Below are 22,245 nucleotides of genomic sequence, written 5' to 3' on the forward strand. Positions count from 1 at the left end.
CAAGAAATTGTGAAATGCCCCATGTGTAGGTAGGATTTAGTTCAGATGAAATATTTGATCGACGCTTACGTATTCTCCGTTTCCTATTGGATGATCCGTTACGGCATCACCAAAACGTGCAGAGTCTGACAAGGCAATATATTTACATGTAGACTTTATAAGCGAATATAAGGATCCACAATATGTAAAAAATATATGTCTTAGCAGTAAATTCCAATACATTTTCATGTTCGATTTGGTGATGGGAGAAATGCACGGAATTCACTAAACAACACAACACATACATAGTATAGGGGATGAACTTATGGACGAGAGTGAATTTAATTTTTTTTCATATTATACAATAATGCTGTACATATCCAAGGTACTATAAGGCAACAATCATTCAATAACGCATGACAGATCCGCATTTCACGAGGTCTTAATCTTCATATGCACAGATTTCGCTCGCGTTAATTGGTCATATCCTTTGTATAATACACGCCCAATGTCAGAACGAATACAATGGATGCCACTGCGAATACACAAGTTACTCACCGAATTTACTAAGACTAATCCCCCTCCCACTATTCTTCACTCCAGTCCATGCAAGTGCAGGATCCAGATAATCGCATCTATGCGCCAAAACCAAATCAGCAAGCACAAAAGGCTCCTTGAAGAGGGAGCATACCGATTCAAGAAAACAGTCCCCGTCTCAAGACCATCAACGAACTTCATGAAAGCAGCATGCGACTCTTCATTGTGCTCTGCGTCAGTCCAGACAGAGGCAGTTAACCCGTACGGGGAGTCGTTCATGAGCGCCAGAGCTTCTTCATCCGAAGCAATAGACTGTATGCCGCCTACAGGGCCAAACGTCTCTTCCTGAGGTGACCAGATACAATCATGATGATGAGATGTTGAGTTGTACTGGAAGTGTGCCGGAAGGGAAAAACTCTGAGCGCACCATCATAACATCCATACCTATGTATTCCGGGAACGGTTAACAGGCATTACCGAAATGAAGGTCCGGAACGTACTGTGGTTAACATTAACTAGAACCTGTGGCGCAACGAATGCCGAACCCCTGCATGCCACCCCAAAAGATAAATTAGAGTCAGTCGTGCGAAGTAAATGCTTGTAGAGATGGAACGCACAGGACTGCTGCGGGAAAGAGAGTTTCGGGGATGAGAGGCTTGGCACCTGCTGCAACTGTTGTCAAGTAGGATTAGCTAGTGAGAAAAGTAGGTACAGAAGAGGCCTTTTTTTCTCTTTTCACCTGCATCTGCGATTTGTTTTCTTATCCTATCAGCACTTGCGATGCTTACAACAGGGCCAAGTGTTGTGGACGAGTCCGTTGGGTCACCGAGCTTGTATTTCTTAAAAAGATGAGTAAGTCTTCAGTCCTCCTGTTTACGATGGGTCGAAGACAATAATATCTTACTTTTACTGTCTCGACAAATGCGGAAATGAACTTATCAAATATTGATTTGTGCACGTAAATTCGCTGAGGGTGAATGGTAAGGTCCAGAACGTGAGTCGCAATTAATACCGAATAAAGAAGCACAAAGGGACTGAGACACTTACTTCAATAGCGCAGCAGCTCTGCCCCGAATTGAAAAATGCACCTATATATGGCTTATCACTACAAGCTAGAAGCTGGATAGTAAAATTGACACGGTACCATCCACCAATTCGGCAACAGTATAATCTAAGTCGGCGTCCGGTCGAACATATGCCGGATCCTTGCCACCTAGCTAGAAAGTACGAATAAGGAGATCATGAGAACCAAATGATCAATATAGAAGAGGATAATCAAACCTCTAAAGCAACACCCTTGAAACCTTCGGCATCGGCTGCCGCCTTTTCCACCATTCGTCCACCTGTAACACTGCCAGTAAAGCTCACAAAGTCCACCAATCTGTGCTTGATCGCATGGTATACACCGTCCGGACCGAGATGTACCGCTTGTACCACACTCTTTGGTAGTCCGGCTGCCTCAAATACGCGTTGAAAGCGCTCCGCTACAAGTGGGGTTTGCGGGGATGGTTTCAGAAGAACCGCGTTGCCTGCAACGATTGCAGGAAGCACACTGTTTATTGCGACGAGATATGGAAAGTTCCATGGTGCGAGAACAAGGACAACACCCAATGGAACACGGTTGATGTATCGCTTGAATCCTGGAGCATCGGTCTCGGTAAGTAAGACAGGCGTAAGAGATGCTTCGGCAATGGAGAGCATGTATTCAGCACGGCCAATCATGCCACGGAGCTCTCCTGGCGTCTGAGAAATAGGGCTTAAATTAAAATGAGTTAATATTGAACGCATATAAGAGGAATAGAGGTCAGAATAACCAACTCACCGGCCCATCTGTTGCGTGAGTTCAAGCGAGAACTCCGCTTCCATCTTCTTGAACACTTCCTACAAGCCATCAAATCATCAAAATCGATTACACTTTATCCTCCTTTCTCACTTACAATGAACTTGTAACCAATTGCAATCCGTTCGCCGATTGGCACCTTCGCCCAAGTTCTCTGTGCGTCGGCCGCTGATTGGATGATGGCATCGAACTCGGCTTCGGTCGGGTATGTGCGTGTTACGACAGGTTTCTGCGAATGAGGTGCAATCGTTGTTTGAATTTTTGTTGACATTGTATTCCGCTGTTCGTTGTCGTAGTCGATTGTCAAACGGATGTACTGAATACGATAACAGAGTCGGACCGGACGCTGAATGATGTCGATCATCTCAAACCCTGACCAGCTTACAAAGCGTCTTTACATGCTAGTTACTGAACTTTGCATCGTATTATATTATCAGGCCTCTGGCGCGTTCAAGTCTTGCTTTTGCTGTGACAGAGCTGTGGACATATTAGTAACCGCGCTTTGGTGAAGAACAATACGCCATACCACATTAGCCTTTACGCTTCCACAAATACCCAAAGGGCTCTAGTACTGTAATCATCTGTGGTAGTCCACCGCTGTATTATCTTCGCCTGACATACTTATCACTTTTATCTATTTTTTCTCGGGCTAATAAAGAATCAGTTGGATCTAACATCAGGGACACTCCGGTAAGTACAAATAATTTTGTGGAAGCATCGTTATCTCACTTCCCCACTGTATCAGTCTATGTAGCATTGTCTCACAGAAAGGCTCCAAGTGTACATTACGGAGGACTAGTGCTGTGGACCAGTTTATTTCTAAGCACAGATGACTCAATCTTATGCTAAGTGGCCTTAGTGGCCTCGAAAGTAGGTATATATAGGCTCGAGAAAGCTCGTAAATCTCCATCCTTCTCTACCTGTTCTCCTCTCCTGCTCTCGCGATATTTTCAAGTCCAACAAACCATGGAGCAGTCTAAGAATTCCTCAGTCACTCTGACCTATCCTTCTCTCCGAGAAGCACTCTCTGGTGAATTTAACCCCCAACTTTGGTTGGACCGCCTTGCGTACCGGAGGCAATTCGCCCCTCCGGATCCCGTGTTACTTCCGTCAACTCAGCATAAATACAACGGACCCACTTTGAGCTATGTGTGCCGACAATGTTGTGGCTTGGCCCTCCTTACGTGCGTTACTCCTCTCCTCTACTCCCATTCATATTCACTTTGTTTACAGCTGCGCCCCGGACCATTCAAAGGTTCTCGTCACCTATATTCCCATGAAGGAGAGTCATCCTGAAGAACTGCAAAAGTCAGACAAGTGTATCGAATTTAAGGCAGACGCACAGTTCGGGATTCCTATCCAAGATATCAATACCCAGCGCCGCAGATGTGCAACCCGAAGGACATGGTCTGTCCACCGCTCGATGGAGCTCCAGTGATAAAGATTGTCATTCATGTAAGCTGTAAACATCTCTTCGATGCTTTTCATACGGTCTAATCTCATTGAAAACAGTGGCCTGGATACCCAGCATTCAATAGCGAGGTGATAGTGAATGTGTATGATTTGAATATGCAAGATCTTGCGTGCTTCGTTTCGTCATACGTTGATCACTATTTAAAGGTAAGTCACATCCGAAACTTACAAGCCTCAAAGATCTGCTGTATGATTTTCTTATGGCTTGATGATGATAGGATATTATATCTCGCCATTCTAACTATCGTCCCGATGACACTACCTGGCAAATCGGGAAGGAATACATCCACTCGGGGAACGTCATTCTGATGGGAATACAGCAATTGTCCGCGTCTATCTGGACTGTGGATTTGTGTACAACTTATGATGTGTTATCACAAGATTAGCTGGCGGTGTTGCATGTTTCGTGCTTCATAAAGCTAGTAGCGACGTTCAGAAAGTATAGATTTAGTAAACTTCGAGATGTAAGACAAATTCGAGTAACAAGTTTTAAAGCCCCATGTAAAATATATCAACCAGAACATGTTCTTGAGTGTAAAAAATATGCAAATGGTATATAAGCGCGACTCAAAGAACCGAATCTATGAAAAAGAGTGCCGTTGTGTTGGAGCACCAAGAAAGATATTAAGCGCGTTGAAATGAACGTGTATTCCGTAATCATCCACCTCAGAGATTAATATTCACGGGTTCACAGCCGATCGCAATAAGCCCTCCTTAAAAGACAGAGTCAAATTAGTTCGATAGCAGAGGACTCGAGAAAATGACGCACCAAAGCTATTATTTTCGCAGCATACGGGCGAAAAGTTGCTAAATAGATCATATTGTCAGGCACGAATACTAGTAATACTCTAATTATGTACATACCATGAACCGGATTCGGCAGAATCGCTGGTGAGCGCGGAGCATGTCACTCCGACAAGAACATCCAGGTCTTGCAGAACGATTCCAAGTAAGCTAAGAAGGAAACCTGCATCCCGCGCAGGTTCAACATTGTTGCAGCACAAAAGTGAACCTGTATCCAGGATAAATTACGAGCATGAATATAGATTTTCGGAACGGTTGACCGACCTCCGTTGCATTGAATGGATGCGGCAGGAGTAGGCGCGGGTGTGTCATCACTCGGCGTCGGTATAATCGAGCGAACCTTGACTGCGTTGGTAACCGCAAAGATTCCGGACAAGAAGAAGAATGCGCGAAGAATATGAGTAGGATACATCTCCTCGGTTTATATGAGCGGGAAGTGCGGGAGGTTGGCGAAGTAGGGGGAAAACCGTGATGAGATGAGGGCGGACAAGAGTGAAAAGGCTAAAAAGAGTCTTCACACCCTGTTCGCTTTAAATGCTCGGTTAGGGAAAAAAACATGAGATCTGATGAAGTATGAGACCCTGTTCGACTTCTCTGAACCTCGAAATGACACATAATATGTTATAGTCTCTTTCATAACAGGTTGTTTCTGAGTTGATGAGAAGTGTAATTGGTGAAATGAATGAATCTTTGCCCGAGGCAGTAGAAATTTTAGCACAAGCTGAACAACCAAGCATTAGATCTCGATACAATGAGATCCTGGCTAGTCAGGCACAGATTTAATTACCTTATTGATCATTCATACTTGCCATATCGACAGAGTCACAGACGCCTAGGTAGACGAGTTTCCCGAAACTTTTGGGCAAAGTTCGAGGATTTTCTATAAATAGACGACTAGATGTCTCCCTCTGAGGATGCCGAACAAAATACTTGTCGTAAATCCACTAAATATTGTAGTATGCGTTTTAGGAGAAAAAAAAAGTATACGACGGAAAAGCAGGGGCAAAGTGGCTTACATAACAGTTCCAGTGAATAGATATGCGGTTGTAAGGGAAAGGCGCCCAGAATTGTCCATGTAAACTGAATGGTAAGATTGCAAATGGAGTTTGATTAAATCCGCGGCTAATCGGGCCGGTGTTCCAGTCTTGAAGCTAAATCCCTGCTTTATAAGTTAGTGCGTACCAGCAAGCCATTCGACAAAAGTTCAGCTCAGACGTGGGAGGAGAGTACTGGAAATTCGATCCGTCAGCCTGTCAAGCGCATCAACTTCTCTTACGAATGTACCCATTCCCAACCTCCGAACGACGTTAGATGAAAGAGCCAACAGTACGCAGCCGATAATTCAAATGTAGAGTCCATGCACCCTGTACGAGCAGGGGTCTGAAGCAGCTTTGCAAACAGTGTGGGCCCTGCTGATGAGAATCACTGAGTGCATTATTATTGTGCGGTAATATGGTCAGTCGACCGGACGAGAAGAAAAAACCGTAAAACAGACCATTACAATTTGCAGTCTTAGAGTCTATATCTGATGAGGACAAATTCACATGGGATTTCAATGCATCTTTCGATCTCCTAAGGGTGGTATGGTATGGTATGGTGTATGTATGGTACGTAGGAGCGTCAAACAAGGTTAAGGTGGTAAAATGTAAGCCAGGTGCCAGTGTACATTCGACCCAACTGTGATCGGCGCCTCGTCGATCATTGACAATTACGGAGATCAGCGACACTTATTTATTGTTACAAGCTGAGCCATCTCTCCGCCCATCTCTTGGACGGCAGAACCCTTCGAAGCCAACACAGTGCCACGCACTGATTGATTCTTCTCTAGATCCATCAATTAAGATACTCTGCAGGGTCGTCAGTAGTTGCAGATTTCCTTACTTCGAGATGATCAACTGGGCCGTGCTTAACATACCTCGGCAGTGCAGTAAACTTCGTGAACTCTCAAGTGGACAATTACTGGGCCTCACTTTGATCGCGAGGCGATCAAGGTTTCACAAGACGCCCGTAGTTTATCCATACTACAACTCGTGCCTCTTCCGCTTTGATGTCTATATGCCGAGCTGTGCTTAGATGGGTAAGTCGCCCTGGAGAGTCATTCTCAAGAAATAACTTGAATTAAATCTTACGGACCTTCGACTCATACAGGAAAACTCTCATAAATTTTCTAGGCCTAAAACATGTAATCGTTTGTTCGTCAAGGGATTCAAATCAATGCTACCGTATTCTGAGAACCACTGAAATAACGCTTCGCCAGGAAACAGACCTATTGCCGCTCGAAAGAGATCTAAGCTGATAGGAACCTCCTTGTGCAATCGATCATCACTGTTTGGATGGGCTACTTACTACATGTATGGATACATCAGCTGGAAGAGTAGAATTTCAAATCCGATGTTTTGTATCTAGATGTCGTCTACATATACTGGTTCATACAACATCGTGATACTGTAACTCTTAGTCCTATCACTTCTCAATCCCCTCGAATTTTCTACCATCAGCAAAGTCGTACCAATGGCCAGTCCATCCAATGTATCCCAGTGGGATGCGACCCTTCAGCACAACCGCTTATCAAACGTAAGTTGCCACGGACAATCTCATACATGTATGCATAACTCTGAAAGACTCTCTGGAGTACATAGATGGTGGGCTATATCAGCGCTCAACTTAACGGACCTATTACCTAACTGATATCTGTTGCACTGTGATCCTCACCGATCCTGTAGTTTGCAGCTTCACAATATTGGTATTTTGTCTCTTTTATGTCGGAGTAATTTTGAGTAATTATCTTTTCTTATAGATATACGACTTCTTGCTTACGTTCGACTCGGAGAAAACCCTCATATGGCCTTCATCATGGTCATTGACGAAGATACTATATATTCTGACAAGATATGCACCGTTTATTGATGTTACTATAATTCTCTGGCGTGAGTAACGTTCCATGATCCAATTTCTGATAATTCTCAAAAACACCAAAATTAGAACTGCTCAAGTCAGAAATGTCCCCAAAAGACTGTGATTTTGTCTACAAGAGCACGGGATGTTTGTTGTCCATACTCTGTGACTTGAAATCATTGACTCAATATCGATTTTCCGGCAGGGCTGCTGCTCTCTGGAATATTAATTGCAGAAAGTTAGTATTACTTCGTTTAATATAAACATGATTTATCTAACTGTACACAAACTTTGAAAAGTCATTCTTATGCTACGGACGTGGGCTGTCTACGAGCAGCGGCGCGCAATTGCAATAGGTCTTGTAATATGGACCATCATCACTTGGGTCCCTAATATGGCTAGTCTTGGCATCTTCCTCAATTCTTTAGAATGTAAGTGGACAGCATATTATACTATACCCAAGTTCAATTTTTGATGCTGTGCTCCTCAGATGGACCACTACCAATAAAAGTCCCGGGCTCGGGTTGTCATGTTGTTGCAGGCAGCCCAATTGTCTTTGTTTGTTGGGCTCTTCTCGTGATCTTTGAAGCTGGTAAGGCTTTTCGGCTGATCGATAAGTTAAAGCATTAACATACACACACAAACCGTAGCTATCTTGACACTCATGGTTATCAAAGCAATTAAAAACTGTGTGTACCAACAATCCACAGACTACATTTTGTCGTATCTAAATATCAGGTACAGACCGAATGCATAAAAATTCTGCTGTTTTCCGTGCTGTTTTTAGAGATGGTCTGTGCTGCTGTTCCAAAAACGTTAGCATACAACCTGACCTTTGTGATCAGGTTCGGTCTTCTATCTATATCTGTTTGTTCTGTCTACAGCAAACGTAATTGTTATTCTTACGTCTTCAGTAAGCATTCTTTAATTGATCACAAGCTTGCTTCTTACTGATCCTTGTGCATCTGCTCGATCAACTGTACAGGCCGACCTAATCAACCTCCTCTCAGTGTAAGTTGCATAACATCACTCTCAAATGACTCAGGGCAAACTAACCTCAATCATGCCGTTCAGGATCGAGCGAGTAATCCATTCTGTCTTAACTGCACGGATTATCCTCAGTTTACGCAAACTAGGCTCCAGACGCCAACTTGGGCTGAGTACATCTTCTGTCGGGGTTCCAGCTGGTGGTGACGGGATGGAGTTTGCACACAACTCCACGTCAGAGTACACCGAGCAGACAGCAGTGTCGGCTACCAACAGAGAAGAAGCTGCTGCTGCTTGATTCTACCGGTTAATCACAATTAAATTCACAGATTGTATTGCCTCTTCCTTTTATGTTGATGCCTCACCATCATAGCCTGTAGTAAATTAATATTCAAGGTATGGATCCCAGAATACTATACAGCTTGTCGATGTTCATGTGAATAGTCCGTTCGGTGTTATTCGTAAGCTATTAATCAAGAACTTCGCATATGAATGCTAGTATGCTGCGTTGTATACACGTTCTCATCATGTCGATCACCGCCCGAATGCAAAAATCAGACATCGATCACAACATCAGCCCGCCGAAACACATCACATACAAAATAAATATAGACCATGTACAGTAATAATAGGAATATGAAAATTCCACGTAAAAAAGCTCACCGAGACTCCACCTCGGACAATTTTTCGGCAAAACAGCACATCAAAGGGGCAGGTTATGCCATTGCGACATTGACACACAGGAGCCTACTTACAAGGAATCGAAGAGAAAAGTAAATTCTCACTAACCACTAAATACGCTATACTGTCTATGTCCATACGAGAAGAAACAAAGGCGGGCCGGAAGAAGACACCCGAAGACGAAGAGCGAAGGTAGAAGACAATCAGTGCATCGAAACACGTTGGGCGCCATGCGAATTCACACTACTGTACTTTGCCGTTATCGGAAGCGAAAAAGCGTGTAAACTCCACAAACGCAACCACAGCCATGCACGAGAGCAAAAAAAAAAAACTGATGAGAACATCGAACATACGTGGGAGAAATGACAGATGTGCTAGAAGTGTGGAACATGTATATGGCGCACGATGACAGTGGAGAACATGTGTGCGCACGGAGCGAGAGGTGGGCAGGTGGTCCTTTTAATTAATAAAGAGTGGAACGAGCCGAAGCTCATAAGAGGACACGAGGCGGAGCGGTATGTAGGGGAGACGTCGACGACAGCGAACCTCCTCAGAGATTGATGTTAATGGGCACACAGCCAATAGCAATGAGACCATCTGTAGAGAAAGAAAATCGTGTTTGAATTACGGTCAGATAATGAAAAGGGTGTGAAAAACGTACTGAAGCTGTTGTTCTCGCAGCATACAGGCGACGCGTTACTGAGAACATGGTGTGTTAGTTGTTTACAGTAAGTAATGCATATTCGCTTACCAGTCGTTACCGCCAAGGCCAATGACTGAGATGGGAGAGCAGGTCAAGCCAACATCAACAGTAAGGTCTTGAAGGACAATTCCGAGCAAACCAAGGAGAGTACTAGCTGCACTACTTGAAGCAGGTTGAACGGACTGGCAGCACTGAATCGGGCCTGAATGTAGCAGAAAATATGAGCACTAATATGTGAAGGCTCTGGGATATCTAACGTACCTGTGTTGCATTGGCCTGGCTGCTGAGTGGGTGTCGGGGTGACTGTAACAGTCGTCGTCTTGGAGGGCACCATCCTCGCACTGGCGACAGCAAGGATTCCGAACAAGAAAAGGAACACGCGGAGTACACGAGCAGCAATCATTGTGAATTGGCTTTGCGACGAACGAGGCGCGAAACAAATGAGAGTCCGGGGAGGCGAGGCAAGCGTGCACTGAGGGGGGAGAATAAAAAGGGAAAATTGTCGCGTCCGGCTACCTCGTTTTATACGTTGGGTTGGGCAACAAAGAACAATCCGATTAGGTGATTCAGCACGAATAGAAACCTTGGTGCGAGAAGCGTGTCATTGCCGTGTCATTTCAGCCAATCTTCTTTTTGCTTCCGTAAACGAACATTAGACTGGTATTAATGGCGATCAGACGTGGAGACTGTGCGGCGAGCGGCAGAATAATAGCACTATCTCGAATTTTTTCCTCCGGGAAGGCGCAGATAAGACGGGAATTTCATTGTTCAATTGGGAAAAGCTATCATCGAACCAAGGCAGGAGCCCAGGCCTCAATTCAGCCCGATCTTTACAAGGTCCTGGTAACGATCATGTTCACAGTGTCGATCCCTTTGCCGAGTCTGTTGAGGCAGACCCGCCCGAGCCCGGCGCCGCAGAGGTCGGAAAAGTGATTCCGCCGCTATCACCAGCAACGACGAAGGTACTTCCAGCAAGCTTGTCAAAGAGCTTCTACGCATTCTTTCATATTGAACGTCTCGGGTACGAACGAAGGGTCGAAGAGACCAGGATTTGCAATGCACTTGAGGTGACACTGTGTCCGAGATATGGTCCTTGGTCAAGGCATAGATTCCAAGGCGCGCAGTTGAATTGACGAGATCACTCTTAGGATCATGATTGCGCGAAGTAGAGCCAAGTCAAGAAATCAAGAGCGGGCCGTCATTTGCACGCACGCAACCCCGATGACCCTCGGTGGTTGACGTTGTGAGTAGTGCGCCGCCCTGAGAATTGAACAAAAACAAATAAATCCAAACAAGTGAAATGCCCCCGCCGCCCGAGTCCAAGGCTCTCTCAGACTCTCACATTCAACACGCCCTCGAAGTATGGGCTGCCTGGTGAGCTGGAACTCTATCGACTTCTCTGCGCGCACTGTCCGCGCTTATCACTTGGGGTTTGTATGGTAGGTTGTCACAGCTTCGGCGGCCCAACTTGCCCGTCATGAGTTTACATGCGGTTAGGTCGCGTTCATTTTGCCTCGTAAAGCAGCTATTCTCCCTCGAATTCGACGTCCTTGGCTTCTTGTCGTGCCTTGCAAACGTACTTTCCATGACCGTTATCGCGAGTTCCTTTTCCATCAAACGACTTTCCAAACAAACAAGTTTTTCTGAAACTTGAAAATTTTGCTCTGACTGTTTTAACTTTCGCCACTTTCGTCAGTACTCAGCTTCCAGCGGCTCCTTTGCTTGGAATGTCGTACAGCTTGTTCTATCATCCGATATCTCAGGTCGGTCACATATCCGTCAAATGAAATCTATCGTGCTCGGGTGCCTCGACATTCAAATGTCTGGACGTACAATTCAAAACATTATCCTGATCCGTGCGCTGGGACTCTTTGTCTCCACTCCTCAATGCTATGAACGGTATAATATCGGATTCTACAGTACCTCGTGTTGGCCACGTCGAAAGGTCTGGAAGTCGGGATGCACCATTGCACAGTCTTACCGGTGGTACAACGCCCGCTTTTGTCAGATTGATGGGGAATCGTGTAATTCTTTGCTGTGCCGACTTTCTTTACGGCGTGCTCCACAGTAAAAGTGACATCGTCTTGTAATGTGCTATGTTGTCATAATTACTGCAAGAACAACTTCTAAGATTCGCTGGCGGGTACCTTGTAGGTTCTTTTCCGCAGAATCAGGTTATTACCTCGCGGTATGCTGTCTTGACATTGAAAACCAGATATACTCCCTATCTTGCGTTCCGCATTCCGCGTTTCCGCAGTAATCTCGCGGCTTCTCCTGTCGGGCACCATCGAGGAATGCAGTGTTCCAGACATATGTACGTATATGCGCATATAGTCGTATTTTCGGACACGGCGACTGCGGCATCTAATATTAATAATGTAAGTTCAACAACTTTCGAAGACATGAGGTTCTTTATTGGACGTTCGAGTGCTCCTTTGTGCCTTCCCGTCTAACAGCGCTCGATGTACTGAGGTACGACTGCAACTCTCGGGACCTTCCGGTGGTGTGTTGGAAATGTCTTCAGTCTTTTATGCTTTGATATAAAGACTCAGGAACCATCTGTCGGGATGCATGAATGATAATGGTCGCGGAGTGTCCACTTGTCAAGATGCGTGATTGGACTGAAATATGCTAGACTTTTACTGGCTAATTTACACGCTGCCCAGTTTTCGTCGTTTGCACTTCTGCTGTGCGTTGCTGGCACGTTAGCATATTTAGGTTGGTTGTTGCACCACATCTTCTGTCATTCCTGACTAATATTTCACGTTATATGCATTCCTCAGTCATGCACAATGTGGATTGCATGCTTCGACGCGATTGTTTTGCATCTCGCTGATTCTCAAAGCAAGATTGACAGCTATTCAACATCCAGATCTGCCAAGGTTTACGGTCGAAGTTGTGATATTATGAGTTATCCGAGCTGTCTTACTGCGGCTTCGCAGGTAGGCACAGGAGTATCAACGTATACAATGACAACATCACAATAAACATGCGAAGTAAACGAAGTCTCAAGCTATCTTGCGTATGTGGTCCGTGCATCATCTGGTTTCTTCGAAATTTGACGTTGCGTGTGATATTCTTGTCGTACACAGTGTGTATACTTTCCGTCAGACATTCATTTTGCGATGATAAGTCGCTGTACCTGATAATACCTTGTGGACACTTCAAATACATGCCAGTCAGCGAGCGGCGCATCGGATCATAGTTGATTGGTCCCTTGATACTTCTTCGAATTGCACGTTGCAGATGCATGATTGGTTTAGGATGCACCGAATCGTTTCAGCCTGACGTTATGCTTGCTCCACAGGGCAGTTGTACTGTCGGACCGCAAGGCAGTCGACACTGCCCTGGCTGTAATGCACAGCGAATAAGAGCAAGTTATCCTCATGATAAATATAGCGGGCCCCACAATGACTGACAGGACTCGCCCAATAACCATTGTTACCTAGAGCTTGGCTAGACAACTGATCCTAGTTGGCGTGCCCCGAGTATACTCTCATTTGACGGAAACCGGTCTCTATGCGCAGTATTTACTTTGGTTGCCACAAAGCAGTCTCACTGTCTCCTAGTCTCTCTGCTGGTGAGAAAATGCACGTCTATGCCAGGGCCGACTCTGCTTGAAACTCTCGCTTGACTGACTAGCTCGTGCCATCTCTGTAACCTTCTCGTTGTTCGTCTTCAGCCTTCCAGCATACCTGGTCGTAGTAACCAAGCACGTACTTTAACATTGATGTCGAGAGTCAAGACTATTCCGATAATTTTATTTGCAGAATGGGATTTGTCCCGCAACATGAGGTCTCTTTGCCTGTATTGCCGCGCGGCCTGAGCAACGGGCTTGACGTAGCTTTATGTCATCGGACTCGTCGGGAAAGCTACAGCCGGATGTCAGACTCCGAACATCGATAGCTACAGTTATAGATTCTCTGGGCATTTCTTCATTCGCCACACTCGTATTTTCCGTGTCACTCCTCAATCCCAATAGCTCTTAGGCTGGGAGTACGGGCCAGGCACAAAAAAAAAGGAAAACCACCATTTCTGTCCGCAAGGTTTATCCATACGTATGCAAGCTATTGCCTTGGACATGCTAATCCGTGCCATGCTAATCCCGCTGATCACTCGGCATTATACAAACCCTGTTTTCATTTAAGAGATGATCGTCTACAAATACATCAGGTTAGCACATATCTGCATTGTACATTGTTTTTCCTTTCTTTTTCCATATTGCTGCTAGTACATGATAGGAAATCAGCATACGCATGCTCGTTTCCTTGTAGACAACCGTATACTCCGCCCGTAAGTTCCCTATGGTCTTTACGTCCCTCTGTGCCTTCTTGACTCTTAAATGCGACTTTTGGTAAGATTGGAGTAAGCGAACGGCCGCGAGACTTACTTACTTCGCTTCCGTAGCTCTTCACTTGCACGCGGAAAGGTAACATAGATGGTCGTCTGGTTTCTTGCAAAGCACTCACGGGTTGCGTGGGTATCAAGCATAACAAGTCATCGTCTTCAAGAAATGCGGAATCCCGAAATTTCCGACTCTCTCCTCTTGATGCTATGAATTTGTATCTCTTTTTTGGGGTACTACAAAATTCCTTCCAACTGACGCCTACACAGCAGGGAGCTTGCACCTTTTGCTTTTGGAGATTGGATTTCAAGGCGCTTTTCACCCTTCTGGAAAAGCAACGCGCCGGTTTTCGCGGCGTTCATGTAAGACGATCGCACGATTCCCGACGGCCGAGACCTGGAAGCATCTTCTTGGTTGCAAGCTTCTGTGCTCTAATGAACTCTTCCCGTACAGTATGAGGATGATGGACTGGATGGTACCTTTACCATTACTTGGGCAATTCAACTGCCTCGATCAAATGGCCTAACCTCGGTGATATAAGGTTCTATTCTCACCAAAGCGCGACAGCGCCGCATGTCTTTTAGCAACACGTTTCGTGGCATTTGAAGGTAAAGATCACGATTTGCATGATGCGCCAAGCTATTCTTAAACTCTTTTTGCGAGCGAGCCAGGCATTCGTTTCGTGTCAAATTTTTTCTTATTTCATCACAATAATCCCTAATACAACCAAAGCCCAAAAATAAGAAAGAGAAAACTGGGCATAAACATCGGCAGCGGCGCCCGAATTGACGTGCAATCAACACTGGTCCGCAAAATCCACATGCGCATTACAAAACAGTACGATGTTCCGAGACCTTTAAGAACAATAACGATCTTCTTCTTAGTTGCATTCGACTCCTTTAAAGGTTGATGTTGATGGGAGAGCAGCCAACAGCAATGAGGCCATCTATTAATGGAAGAAGTCAGAGACTGTGTGAATTATTGAGAGCGACAAATAGAAACGTACTGAAGTTGTTGTTCTCACAGCACACGGGCTGAGCAGAGCTGGTTTATATTAAAGTCAAATTAGTAACTTATGCATACATTTTGTGTCATGACGCTTACCACGAGGTACCACCCGCACCGATGACAGTGATCGGAGAGCAGGTAACACCAATGGGGACGTTGACTCCGTCGAGGACGACGCCCAAAAGGCCGAGCAAGACACTGACGAGTCCACCGGAGCTGGAAGATTGAACACTGTCACAGCATTGGATAGGACCTGCAAAAGGCCATTTATTAGAACACTGCATTTTTACTGTTATATAAAATTGCCCTGACCAGTATTGCACTGAGAGACACCAGTTGGCGCTGGCTGAGCAGGTGCAGTCACCGTGATGGTTTTGACTCCACCTGGCATCGGAGTGGCAACCGCAAGGAGTGGGAGAGCGAGCCCAGCAGCAAGACGAGTGAACTTCATGATGAGTGAGAATGTCTTTGTGAAGGGCTGTAAAGCTGAGCTACACTAGTCGGTATGAGATGCCTCGGTCGACTGAGGAGAAATACATCGATTCTGAGCAGATTTTATATCGTTCATGTGTGTACATATTTGCTTTCAGTTCGAGTTACGGAGGCAAGTCCGATATTCATCAAAGACCATCTGTTCACGCAGACCGCATGCACATAGATGTCAAGGGCCGCTGATGCCGCGCAAAGTCCAGGTCATTTGCCATGCCTCGATTTGAGTAAAGCAACCGCCAAGCATCATGCCGAAGAAATGGATGAATTAGAGAAGAGGGGAACAAATTGACAGAAAACAAGCGCAAGCGGACATCCAGTGATCGTCTTCCTCGGCAGGCGCATGAGTAAGTCAGAAAAACAGCACATCGTCGCTCTATCACCGGCATTTGGTGCCGATGGAACAGTCGAGAGTGCCTGATAATCCTTCTGGACATATAATTCACTTCCAAGGCGAGTGCACTTGAAACGATGGCCAGCAGTCTAGATTCCCTGTAAAGGTTTGAACTTGGCCTTATTTTCTCATGGGTGCCGCTCTACTCGCATAGGCAGTGCTGCATCGTGTTAGATTAAAATCGAAGAGATGAATAACTCGCATTCCTCGCGGTCTCGACTTTGCTACATCCCGCCTCGAGAAAGGGTATAAACTTTGGAGCGGAGAGCCAGTACCCGAGAGTACCCGAGAGCCAACAAGTTTGTGAGCCTGAGGAATGGAGTTTTCGAGGTTTTGGTAAGAGCAGGAGGCGGATTCAAAGCAAAGGGCGTGAGAGCTTGGGGCAAGAGAAGTTGTTTCGCTTGTTGAATGGGCAACGAGGTAGGCTGATCATTACGTTGCGAAAATGGTAATTTAGAGTCACGTGAATTTCGGTTTGAAACGCGTCTATTTGCACTTATTTGTGTGCTTACAGAGTTACCAGACTACAGGATTCAGCGACCGTTCGGCCTCGTTCCCGCTCCTTCAGCTTCATCTTTCCGCAATGAGCTACGACCAGAAGCGCAAAAGGATAACTTCTGACCAACCTGAGTTTCACTGGCTTGCAGCGCACCATGTACCTCAGTCGCATGACGCGCGGACGCAAATGCTTTGCGTCGAAGCCTACGAAGCAGACCTTGTTCCTGGAAAAGACGTTCTTGCATTAGCCCTCGAAGCGTCAGAATCGGATCCAGTGCTACCAAACTCGGATGTATCCTCTCCATCTCGGGGCTCCGCATTGATCAAATGGGATGCAGGCAAGCAGAGCTGTTGGGTAGATAGGTATGTAGACAATCTGAGAATGCTTTCTTATTACACGTGCAATAAAGTATATACTTTGTAATGAATAACCACCAATTAAAATGTACATGCGTCAAATGGGTTTTCTTTAATTTTTTCCATAAACAGTGACTAATATTAACAAACACCAGGTTTGATGCGCGCCTTCTACTATCCGAGTTACCTACGTGTTGTTCCGCCCAGGATGGGTCCGAAGTGCAACCCGGGTCTCCACAACTCTCGTCAGGCTGGTCAGATCTTCCATCGGACACGGAGGATGCGTTCTTCCTTTCACCTTTAGAAATCGAAAACGTGCGTCGAACAAAGCGCCGTCGAGTACTTGAAGATGCACGAGATCAAAGACTCGCTGCCCTTCGGGCTGCAGGCGACAGCAATGATAACAGCGAGGAAAGAAACGATGAAGATATTTGGGGCGGAAGTGATGAGGAACCAGATGCGATGCAACTGGCTCTGATGGAACGTACCGCTATACACCTTCACACATCTCCAGATCGTGCAAAGCTTGCTGCTCGTATTCTAGCCAACCATGGTGCAGACAAGCGATTTGCATTCATGCGAGGGCGGTGGCGGAGGGCTTGGGTTCGGGCACAGGCAAGAGCCGCTACCGCCGCCGCTAAAGAAGAAGAGGACAAGAAGAAGGCGAAGGGCTTGGAATTGATGGGTCTGGGTGCTTATGGAGATACTGACGAAGAGGAAAGTGAGGAAGAAAAGCCTCCGGATGTGACGAACAACGAGGATGCAGCTGACGCAGCGAAGATGGAAGCTCGGCGTGCTCGAGCTCGAGAATGGGCAGCGAAGCGCCGTGCAGAGAAGGAAGGCGCTGTAGAAGTTCCATCAAGATAACGTTTAGCGTCCTGATTTATTGTGTTATGCACTTTGTACTATCTACTGGGTATTTTTGTGAATTCCTTCAGATATCTCGGGCCAGGTACAGTCCACTCTCAATTAGTATTTACATACGAACCGCTAAATATTCTTTCACCACATCTAGACACATATAATTCCGAGCATACATAAACATACGAACGAGCTACACTCAAACCGTCTAATTCTACAAGAGTATTCGATAATTACTTCATTGTACAGAGAATACAGGACGAAAATGGAGAATGGAGATAAATACGAATTGAAAACGCTGGAGCAATTCGTGTTCCGAAATACACTTAACCTGAACAAGATTCGAAGCGATTCCTGCATCGACATATTACGCAATTGAAGCTCCCTTCCCGAAATCTGACAGCTCAATGGCACTGTGTCCATGTTCTTCACCGCATGTCGTGAGCGAAGGGTTCGTCGGCATCGAATTTCGTGTGATACGTTCGGGGTCAATCGAAACGTGCTATTAGTTGATGTTGTACTGATATCTCAGCGTTATACGTCCAATGCAATTAAACCAACACACCTTGTCAACAGAGACGTAAACTCCCGTACTTTTCTTAATATCTATAGCATGGTTTGATCGCATAGCCGTTAGATAATGATTCGGCGTTTTGTCTCCACTTCTTTCGAGGATATTGATGCGCCCGTCCATTCGATCGCGGAGCATTTTTCGTGAGTTAAGCCTTTACAGAAATAAAAAATGATAAGTAGGCGCAAGCAAAGCCAACCAAGAATCATTAACGCAATGCAACATTCACTGACATTGCCACTTAATCAACTCAGTCAACATCTGCTCTATATCCAACTTGTTAGATGATGAATGACTCACAAAGTGTATTCACATGCAGTTTAGGCATGAGAAAATGAAACGGGACCCTGATGTATAATTGTAAGTTCAACTCAAATCCTACCCCAAAGGTAGTGTATCTAATTATTGACTCACCAATACCCTTCCAGTGGATATGCAAGATATAGTGATATGCACGTGCAAGTGGTGACGCCTACAAGAAAGCTGCGGTTGATTGCGAAGAAAAATAACCAGTTCACAATATCTTTAGTCCTGAGCCCATCTTATAAGTGTCTATGCGCTTGTCATCAATTCGATGAGTTACCGACGTTTTGAAAACTGTATGATAAGACGAGAGAAAGTAACACATCGAGAATGTCGCAAAAAGGTTACACAAGGTATCGATATAAAACCCAAGGGAAAGGAGAATCTGAAGAAATTTTGACATTATACACGTTTAACGTCTACAAACGAACCTATTACCCACCTTGTATTTTGGTGTTACAAGGGACGAGAATTTCAAGCCGCTCGCGTGTAGCTCATACAGGGCGGCTGGTTGTTTCACACGTAGACAATGATGCACAATCAGATCTCATGAACTGAAAAAAGTAGAATATCTACTGACCGAGTCCAAATCCTGAATAAATCTCGTCAGAAAGAAGATAGATTAGTTGTTGGGGCCAACTTACCGATTGAGACGGCAGAGAGGATGCTCTTTGACACGTTATTAGGTATCACAATCAAATAATCAAACGTTCGGAGAAAAATGGAGGCTTACTACAACATAGCCTGCTAGCTGTCCAATGCGACTAGTCCTGGCTACAAAACCATTATTTAACACATTTCCCACTATTTAAGCAGTAGCTCACTCACATTTGTAGATGCGGCTTGCATAGAACTGTTGTGATCTGCATGCACGAACAAAATCAACAAAATGAAGGATAAGTGCTTCAAATTGCGTATCAAATTGGGACACACAAGAAAATGTTTATCGTAGATAGGAAAATTTCTGCATAGAATGTGCTGTTTTACAGAATCATCATGCCATTGCGAAAAAGTCGTTTACTGCCAGGCACACCTTCTAATTACTAAAAGTGCACTTGGATTTCCTGCACTTGTAATCTTTAGGATTAAAATGGTTGAAAATCAATGTTAGAAAAAGGTAGATTATGCGACTAACCAGATAGTAGTACAACGCTTCAGATACGAGTGCCGTTGTCGACACGTCCAGTGTACTGAAAATTTGGCCTGTTAGTGACTTGTTGTATCGGGTAAAAACGGTGAAATACCCACAGCATTACAAACACCTGACGATTGCATGAGTATCGACAAATCAAAAACAATTAGAAATCTCACATAGATATGCATAAGCCATCCATCACGATTGTTTGCATAATATATATATCCTTGTACGAGTGCCACTCCCAAGAGACTGGGAATTATTTAAGGCAAAAGCAGATAGGAGTGGCGGTATTACACACAGTGTGGAGACAACCAAACCTGAAATCAAGAAGAAATAAATTTACATAACTGGGAACTGCACCCCCCCTCCCCGAATGACTTACCCCAGAACTGAGGACCAAGCGTCAGCGATATGTCTGACATAGGAAGATTAGAGGTAGACACTTCTGTGAAGGATTAGTGGGATCTAGAAAGGTTGGAGAGGAGATCAAAGTGTCGTGTCTTAAGACATGTGCAAAGCGCTGTCTTCCCCATTACATACATGTTTGGATCCGGGAGTGATCAACGTCCATGTTCCACAGATAAAAATAAAACTCCGTCAAACTCCGTCAAGAGGTATCACCAGTTAGCGAAACTAGGTGTCTGCCACTATAAAATCATGGTTGCTACAAGAGTGACGTCAACTTGCAGATTGTCATGAATCGTTAGACTGATTGGTCCAGTTCCTCTTTACATCCAACGGGATTCATTCATTGACATATCTATAGATGAAGAAGATGCGCATACAACCTGTGCTTTGCGGATGTTGTTCAGTTACCAGAAGGTAAGTACAACGATGAAATTATATGTCCATTTTTAGAATCGGGAATGGTCTTGTGAACAAAAGTAAGTGGTGCCGGCAATGATCGGAAGATGGTACAATCTTCCTACATGATGGATCAAACATTGCCATGACATATTTGACTGGGAATCTTGATGCGGTAACGTCTCATGGGCTTCTACGTTTCATAACAGACGAGAATGTTTAATGCAGGATCAAATACTGATACGTTGTGTACGAAATTCATTCACTGCAAATAAGGAATCAGCACAGCATCATGCACGAAGCATACTAGTCAAAACATTAAGAAAGTGTGAGATAACTGGATATCGTACTCTACAAAAAAAGAAACACTATATACAGTATTCTGCATAATGATCAGAGTCTCTACGAGTCGCCCAGATTGATGAAAAGTGACTCAGAATCTTCTCCCTTGTTACCTCAGACGAGCATCAGCCTCCTCCCTTCTTTGTCCACCTCCCATATCCATTTTTCAACCACTTACTTACAGACTCGCTGGATCCGTACCAGAAGTGATACCGTCCTCTTCAAATCCAGCTGCGCAAATGGCTCGCGCACTGTCTACATCGATAGTAATCCGTCAAAGACGGAACGCCAAATAGGTGCAAGGAATTCCTTTGCACGACTCGGAGCAATGGCAAGTATTATTGATGTGCAGACGTATCCGTAGAACAGCAGCTGGTCGCTTGGACGAAGTATGTCAGTTTGAGGTGTACGGATTGTGCCGGTCAGCGGAGTGGATGACGAGACAGGCAGAGAAGAAGAAGGACAACATCACGAAAAAGTCGTAACAAATGTATTTAATAATAGCAAAAGTAAACTAATAAAATGATTTCATAAGCATTACATTCTAAAATAATACTTGTATTTCACTTGTAATGTAATTATAATGATTGTATATAAATGTAAGAAATATACAAAGTTTCTATTAAACTACAAACATGTTTTAGAGTAAGTAAGCTTACTAATAGTATTATTACAACATTACATGTGAGGTACAAGTACTCAACTCCTATTATAATATGCTAAAATTATATTATAAGTTATTTGTAATAATAGTTGATTGATTATAATAGTCATAAAAGTAATATGTTGTGCTTGTAAGTTAATTACAATACTTTTAGTAAGATAATATACAATTATATATATTAATAATGTTAACAATCACTCTGTCAGACTTATAATATAATTTGTTTTTACCTTTAAACAATATATCGAAGTGATTACATAATCGAGTACCAAAGATCGAGAGCATATAATGACGCACTTGCTCTCGTCACTCCTTTTCCTCCTACCTCCATCATCTCCCCAACCCTCTTCCCCCAACGCTATGTCGTCTCTTTTGTCCTCTCCAGGCCAGTCCTCTGCCTACAAGCATCCTCCAGCAGGCACACTGCCTGCAACTGCCTAGACAACAAAGGTCGCTGGATTCGTCTCTCTAATCTGCCACTGCAATGCCTGCGCTGAGCCTCAGATCTTGTGACACACGGCCGAGCTGGCTACACAGTCCTTCAGTGTAAAGCGTAAGTAGCCAGTCCACTT

General features: G+C 44.6%; 9 protein-coding genes across 9 annotated transcripts; 4 read left to right on the forward strand and 5 right to left on the reverse strand.

The window, feature by feature from the left end:
* Positions 1-300: 300 nt before the first annotated feature.
* Positions 301-2,627, reverse strand: FOMMEDRAFT_142304 (succinate semialdehyde dehydrogenase; the record flags this gene model as incomplete). Its single annotated transcript, XM_007269025.1, has 13 exons — positions 301-467; positions 538-614; positions 671-861; positions 944-960; positions 1,017-1,063; positions 1,134-1,188; positions 1,256-1,355; positions 1,421-1,483; positions 1,564-1,604; positions 1,661-1,733; positions 1,798-2,272; positions 2,339-2,397; positions 2,454-2,627. The coding sequence occupies 13 exons, from the start codon at positions 2,625-2,627 to the stop codon at positions 412-414; spliced, it is 1,428 nt and encodes a 475-aa protein (XP_007269087.1). The 3' UTR covers positions 301-411.
* A 695-nt stretch (positions 2,628-3,322) lies between these two features.
* FOMMEDRAFT_158987 (uncharacterized protein) lies at positions 3,323-4,215 on the forward strand (the record flags this gene model as incomplete). The annotated part of the gene is made up of 5 exons (XM_007269026.1): positions 3,323-3,540; positions 3,590-3,664; positions 3,721-3,811; positions 3,869-3,976; positions 4,048-4,215. 5 exons carry the CDS (start codon positions 3,323-3,325, stop codon positions 4,213-4,215), a joined length of 660 nt encoding a protein of 219 aa, XP_007269088.1.
* A 280-nt stretch (positions 4,216-4,495) lies between these two features.
* FOMMEDRAFT_135928 (fungal hydrophobin) lies at positions 4,496-5,045 on the reverse strand (the record flags this gene model as incomplete). The annotated part of the gene is made up of 4 exons (XM_007269027.1): positions 4,496-4,542; positions 4,599-4,636; positions 4,694-4,841; positions 4,898-5,045. 4 exons carry the CDS (start codon positions 5,043-5,045, stop codon positions 4,496-4,498), a joined length of 381 nt encoding a protein of 126 aa, XP_007269089.1.
* Positions 5,046-7,430: 2,385 nt separating this feature from the next.
* On the forward strand, positions 7,431-8,158 carry FOMMEDRAFT_91350 (uncharacterized protein; the record flags this gene model as incomplete). The annotated part of the gene is made up of 5 exons (XM_007269028.1): positions 7,431-7,560; positions 7,616-7,675; positions 7,734-7,766; positions 7,828-7,959; positions 8,019-8,158. Coding segments are annotated over 5 exons (495 nt in total), but the record flags the coding sequence as incomplete, so codon positions are not given.
* A 1,588-nt stretch (positions 8,159-9,746) lies between these two features.
* On the reverse strand, positions 9,747-10,302 carry FOMMEDRAFT_135929 (hydrophobin 2; the record flags this gene model as incomplete). The annotated part of the gene is made up of 4 exons (XM_007269029.1): positions 9,747-9,793; positions 9,858-9,895; positions 9,948-10,101; positions 10,161-10,302. The coding sequence occupies 4 exons, from the start codon at positions 10,300-10,302 to the stop codon at positions 9,747-9,749; spliced, it is 381 nt and encodes a 126-aa protein (XP_007269091.1).
* Positions 10,303-10,565: 263 nt separating this feature from the next.
* On the forward strand, positions 10,566-12,352 carry FOMMEDRAFT_158991 (uncharacterized protein; the record flags this gene model as incomplete). The annotated part of the gene is made up of 8 exons (XM_007269030.1): positions 10,566-10,587; positions 10,641-10,966; positions 11,069-11,142; positions 11,196-11,273; positions 11,343-11,475; positions 11,596-11,755; positions 11,820-11,966; positions 12,018-12,352. 8 exons carry the CDS (start codon positions 10,566-10,568, stop codon positions 12,350-12,352), a joined length of 1,275 nt encoding a protein of 424 aa, XP_007269092.1.
* A 2,500-nt stretch (positions 12,353-14,852) lies between these two features.
* FOMMEDRAFT_142306 (fungal hydrophobin) lies at positions 14,853-15,771 on the reverse strand. The gene is made up of 4 exons (XM_007269031.1): positions 15,565-15,771; positions 15,349-15,505; positions 15,251-15,288; positions 14,853-15,190 (listed from the first exon to the last, which is right to left on the reverse strand). The coding sequence occupies exons 1-4, from the start codon at positions 15,701-15,703 to the stop codon at positions 15,144-15,146; spliced, it is 381 nt and encodes a 126-aa protein (XP_007269093.1). The 5' UTR covers positions 15,704-15,771; the 3' UTR covers positions 14,853-15,143.
* Positions 15,772-16,718: 947 nt separating this feature from the next.
* On the forward strand, positions 16,719-17,857 carry FOMMEDRAFT_30403 (uncharacterized protein; the record flags this gene model as incomplete). The annotated part of the gene is made up of 2 exons (XM_007269032.1): positions 16,719-16,996; positions 17,146-17,857. 2 exons carry the CDS (start codon positions 16,719-16,721, stop codon positions 17,855-17,857), a joined length of 990 nt encoding a protein of 329 aa, XP_007269094.1.
* Positions 17,858-18,218: 361 nt separating this feature from the next.
* Positions 18,219-20,285, reverse strand: FOMMEDRAFT_30404 (uncharacterized protein; the record flags this gene model as incomplete). The annotated part of the gene is made up of 12 exons (XM_007269033.1): positions 18,219-18,353; positions 18,417-18,457; positions 18,723-18,800; positions 18,837-18,894; positions 19,168-19,232; positions 19,306-19,317; positions 19,370-19,394; positions 19,459-19,499; positions 19,554-19,588; positions 19,759-19,802; positions 19,861-19,928; positions 20,246-20,285. The coding sequence occupies 12 exons, from the start codon at positions 20,283-20,285 to the stop codon at positions 18,219-18,221; spliced, it is 642 nt and encodes a 213-aa protein (XP_007269095.1).
* Between the last annotated feature and the right edge of the window lie 1,960 nt (positions 20,286-22,245).

Source organism: Fomitiporia mediterranea, assembly GCF_000271605.1.
Source record: "Fomitiporia mediterranea MF3/22 unplaced genomic scaffold FOMMEscaffold_9, whole genome shotgun sequence".
Taxonomy (NCBI): domain Eukaryota; kingdom Fungi; phylum Basidiomycota; class Agaricomycetes; order Hymenochaetales; family Hymenochaetaceae; genus Fomitiporia; species Fomitiporia mediterranea.

Excerpts from the sequence above, each read along its gene's own strand:
- FOMMEDRAFT_142306 (XM_007269031.1), bottom strand. The coding sequence starts at position 15,703 with ATGAAGTTCACTCGTCTTGCTGCTGGGCTCGCTCTCCCACTCCTTGCG. Across the intron at positions 15,506-15,564 it reads TGTCTCTCAGTGCAATACTG|GTCCTATCCAATGCTGTGAC; the intron begins GTCAGGGCAATT and ends GGCCTTTTGCAG. Across the intron at positions 15,289-15,348 it reads GGTGCGGGTGGTACCTCGTG|CTCTGCTCAGCCCGTGTGCT; the intron begins GTAAGCGTCATG and ends AATATAAACCAG.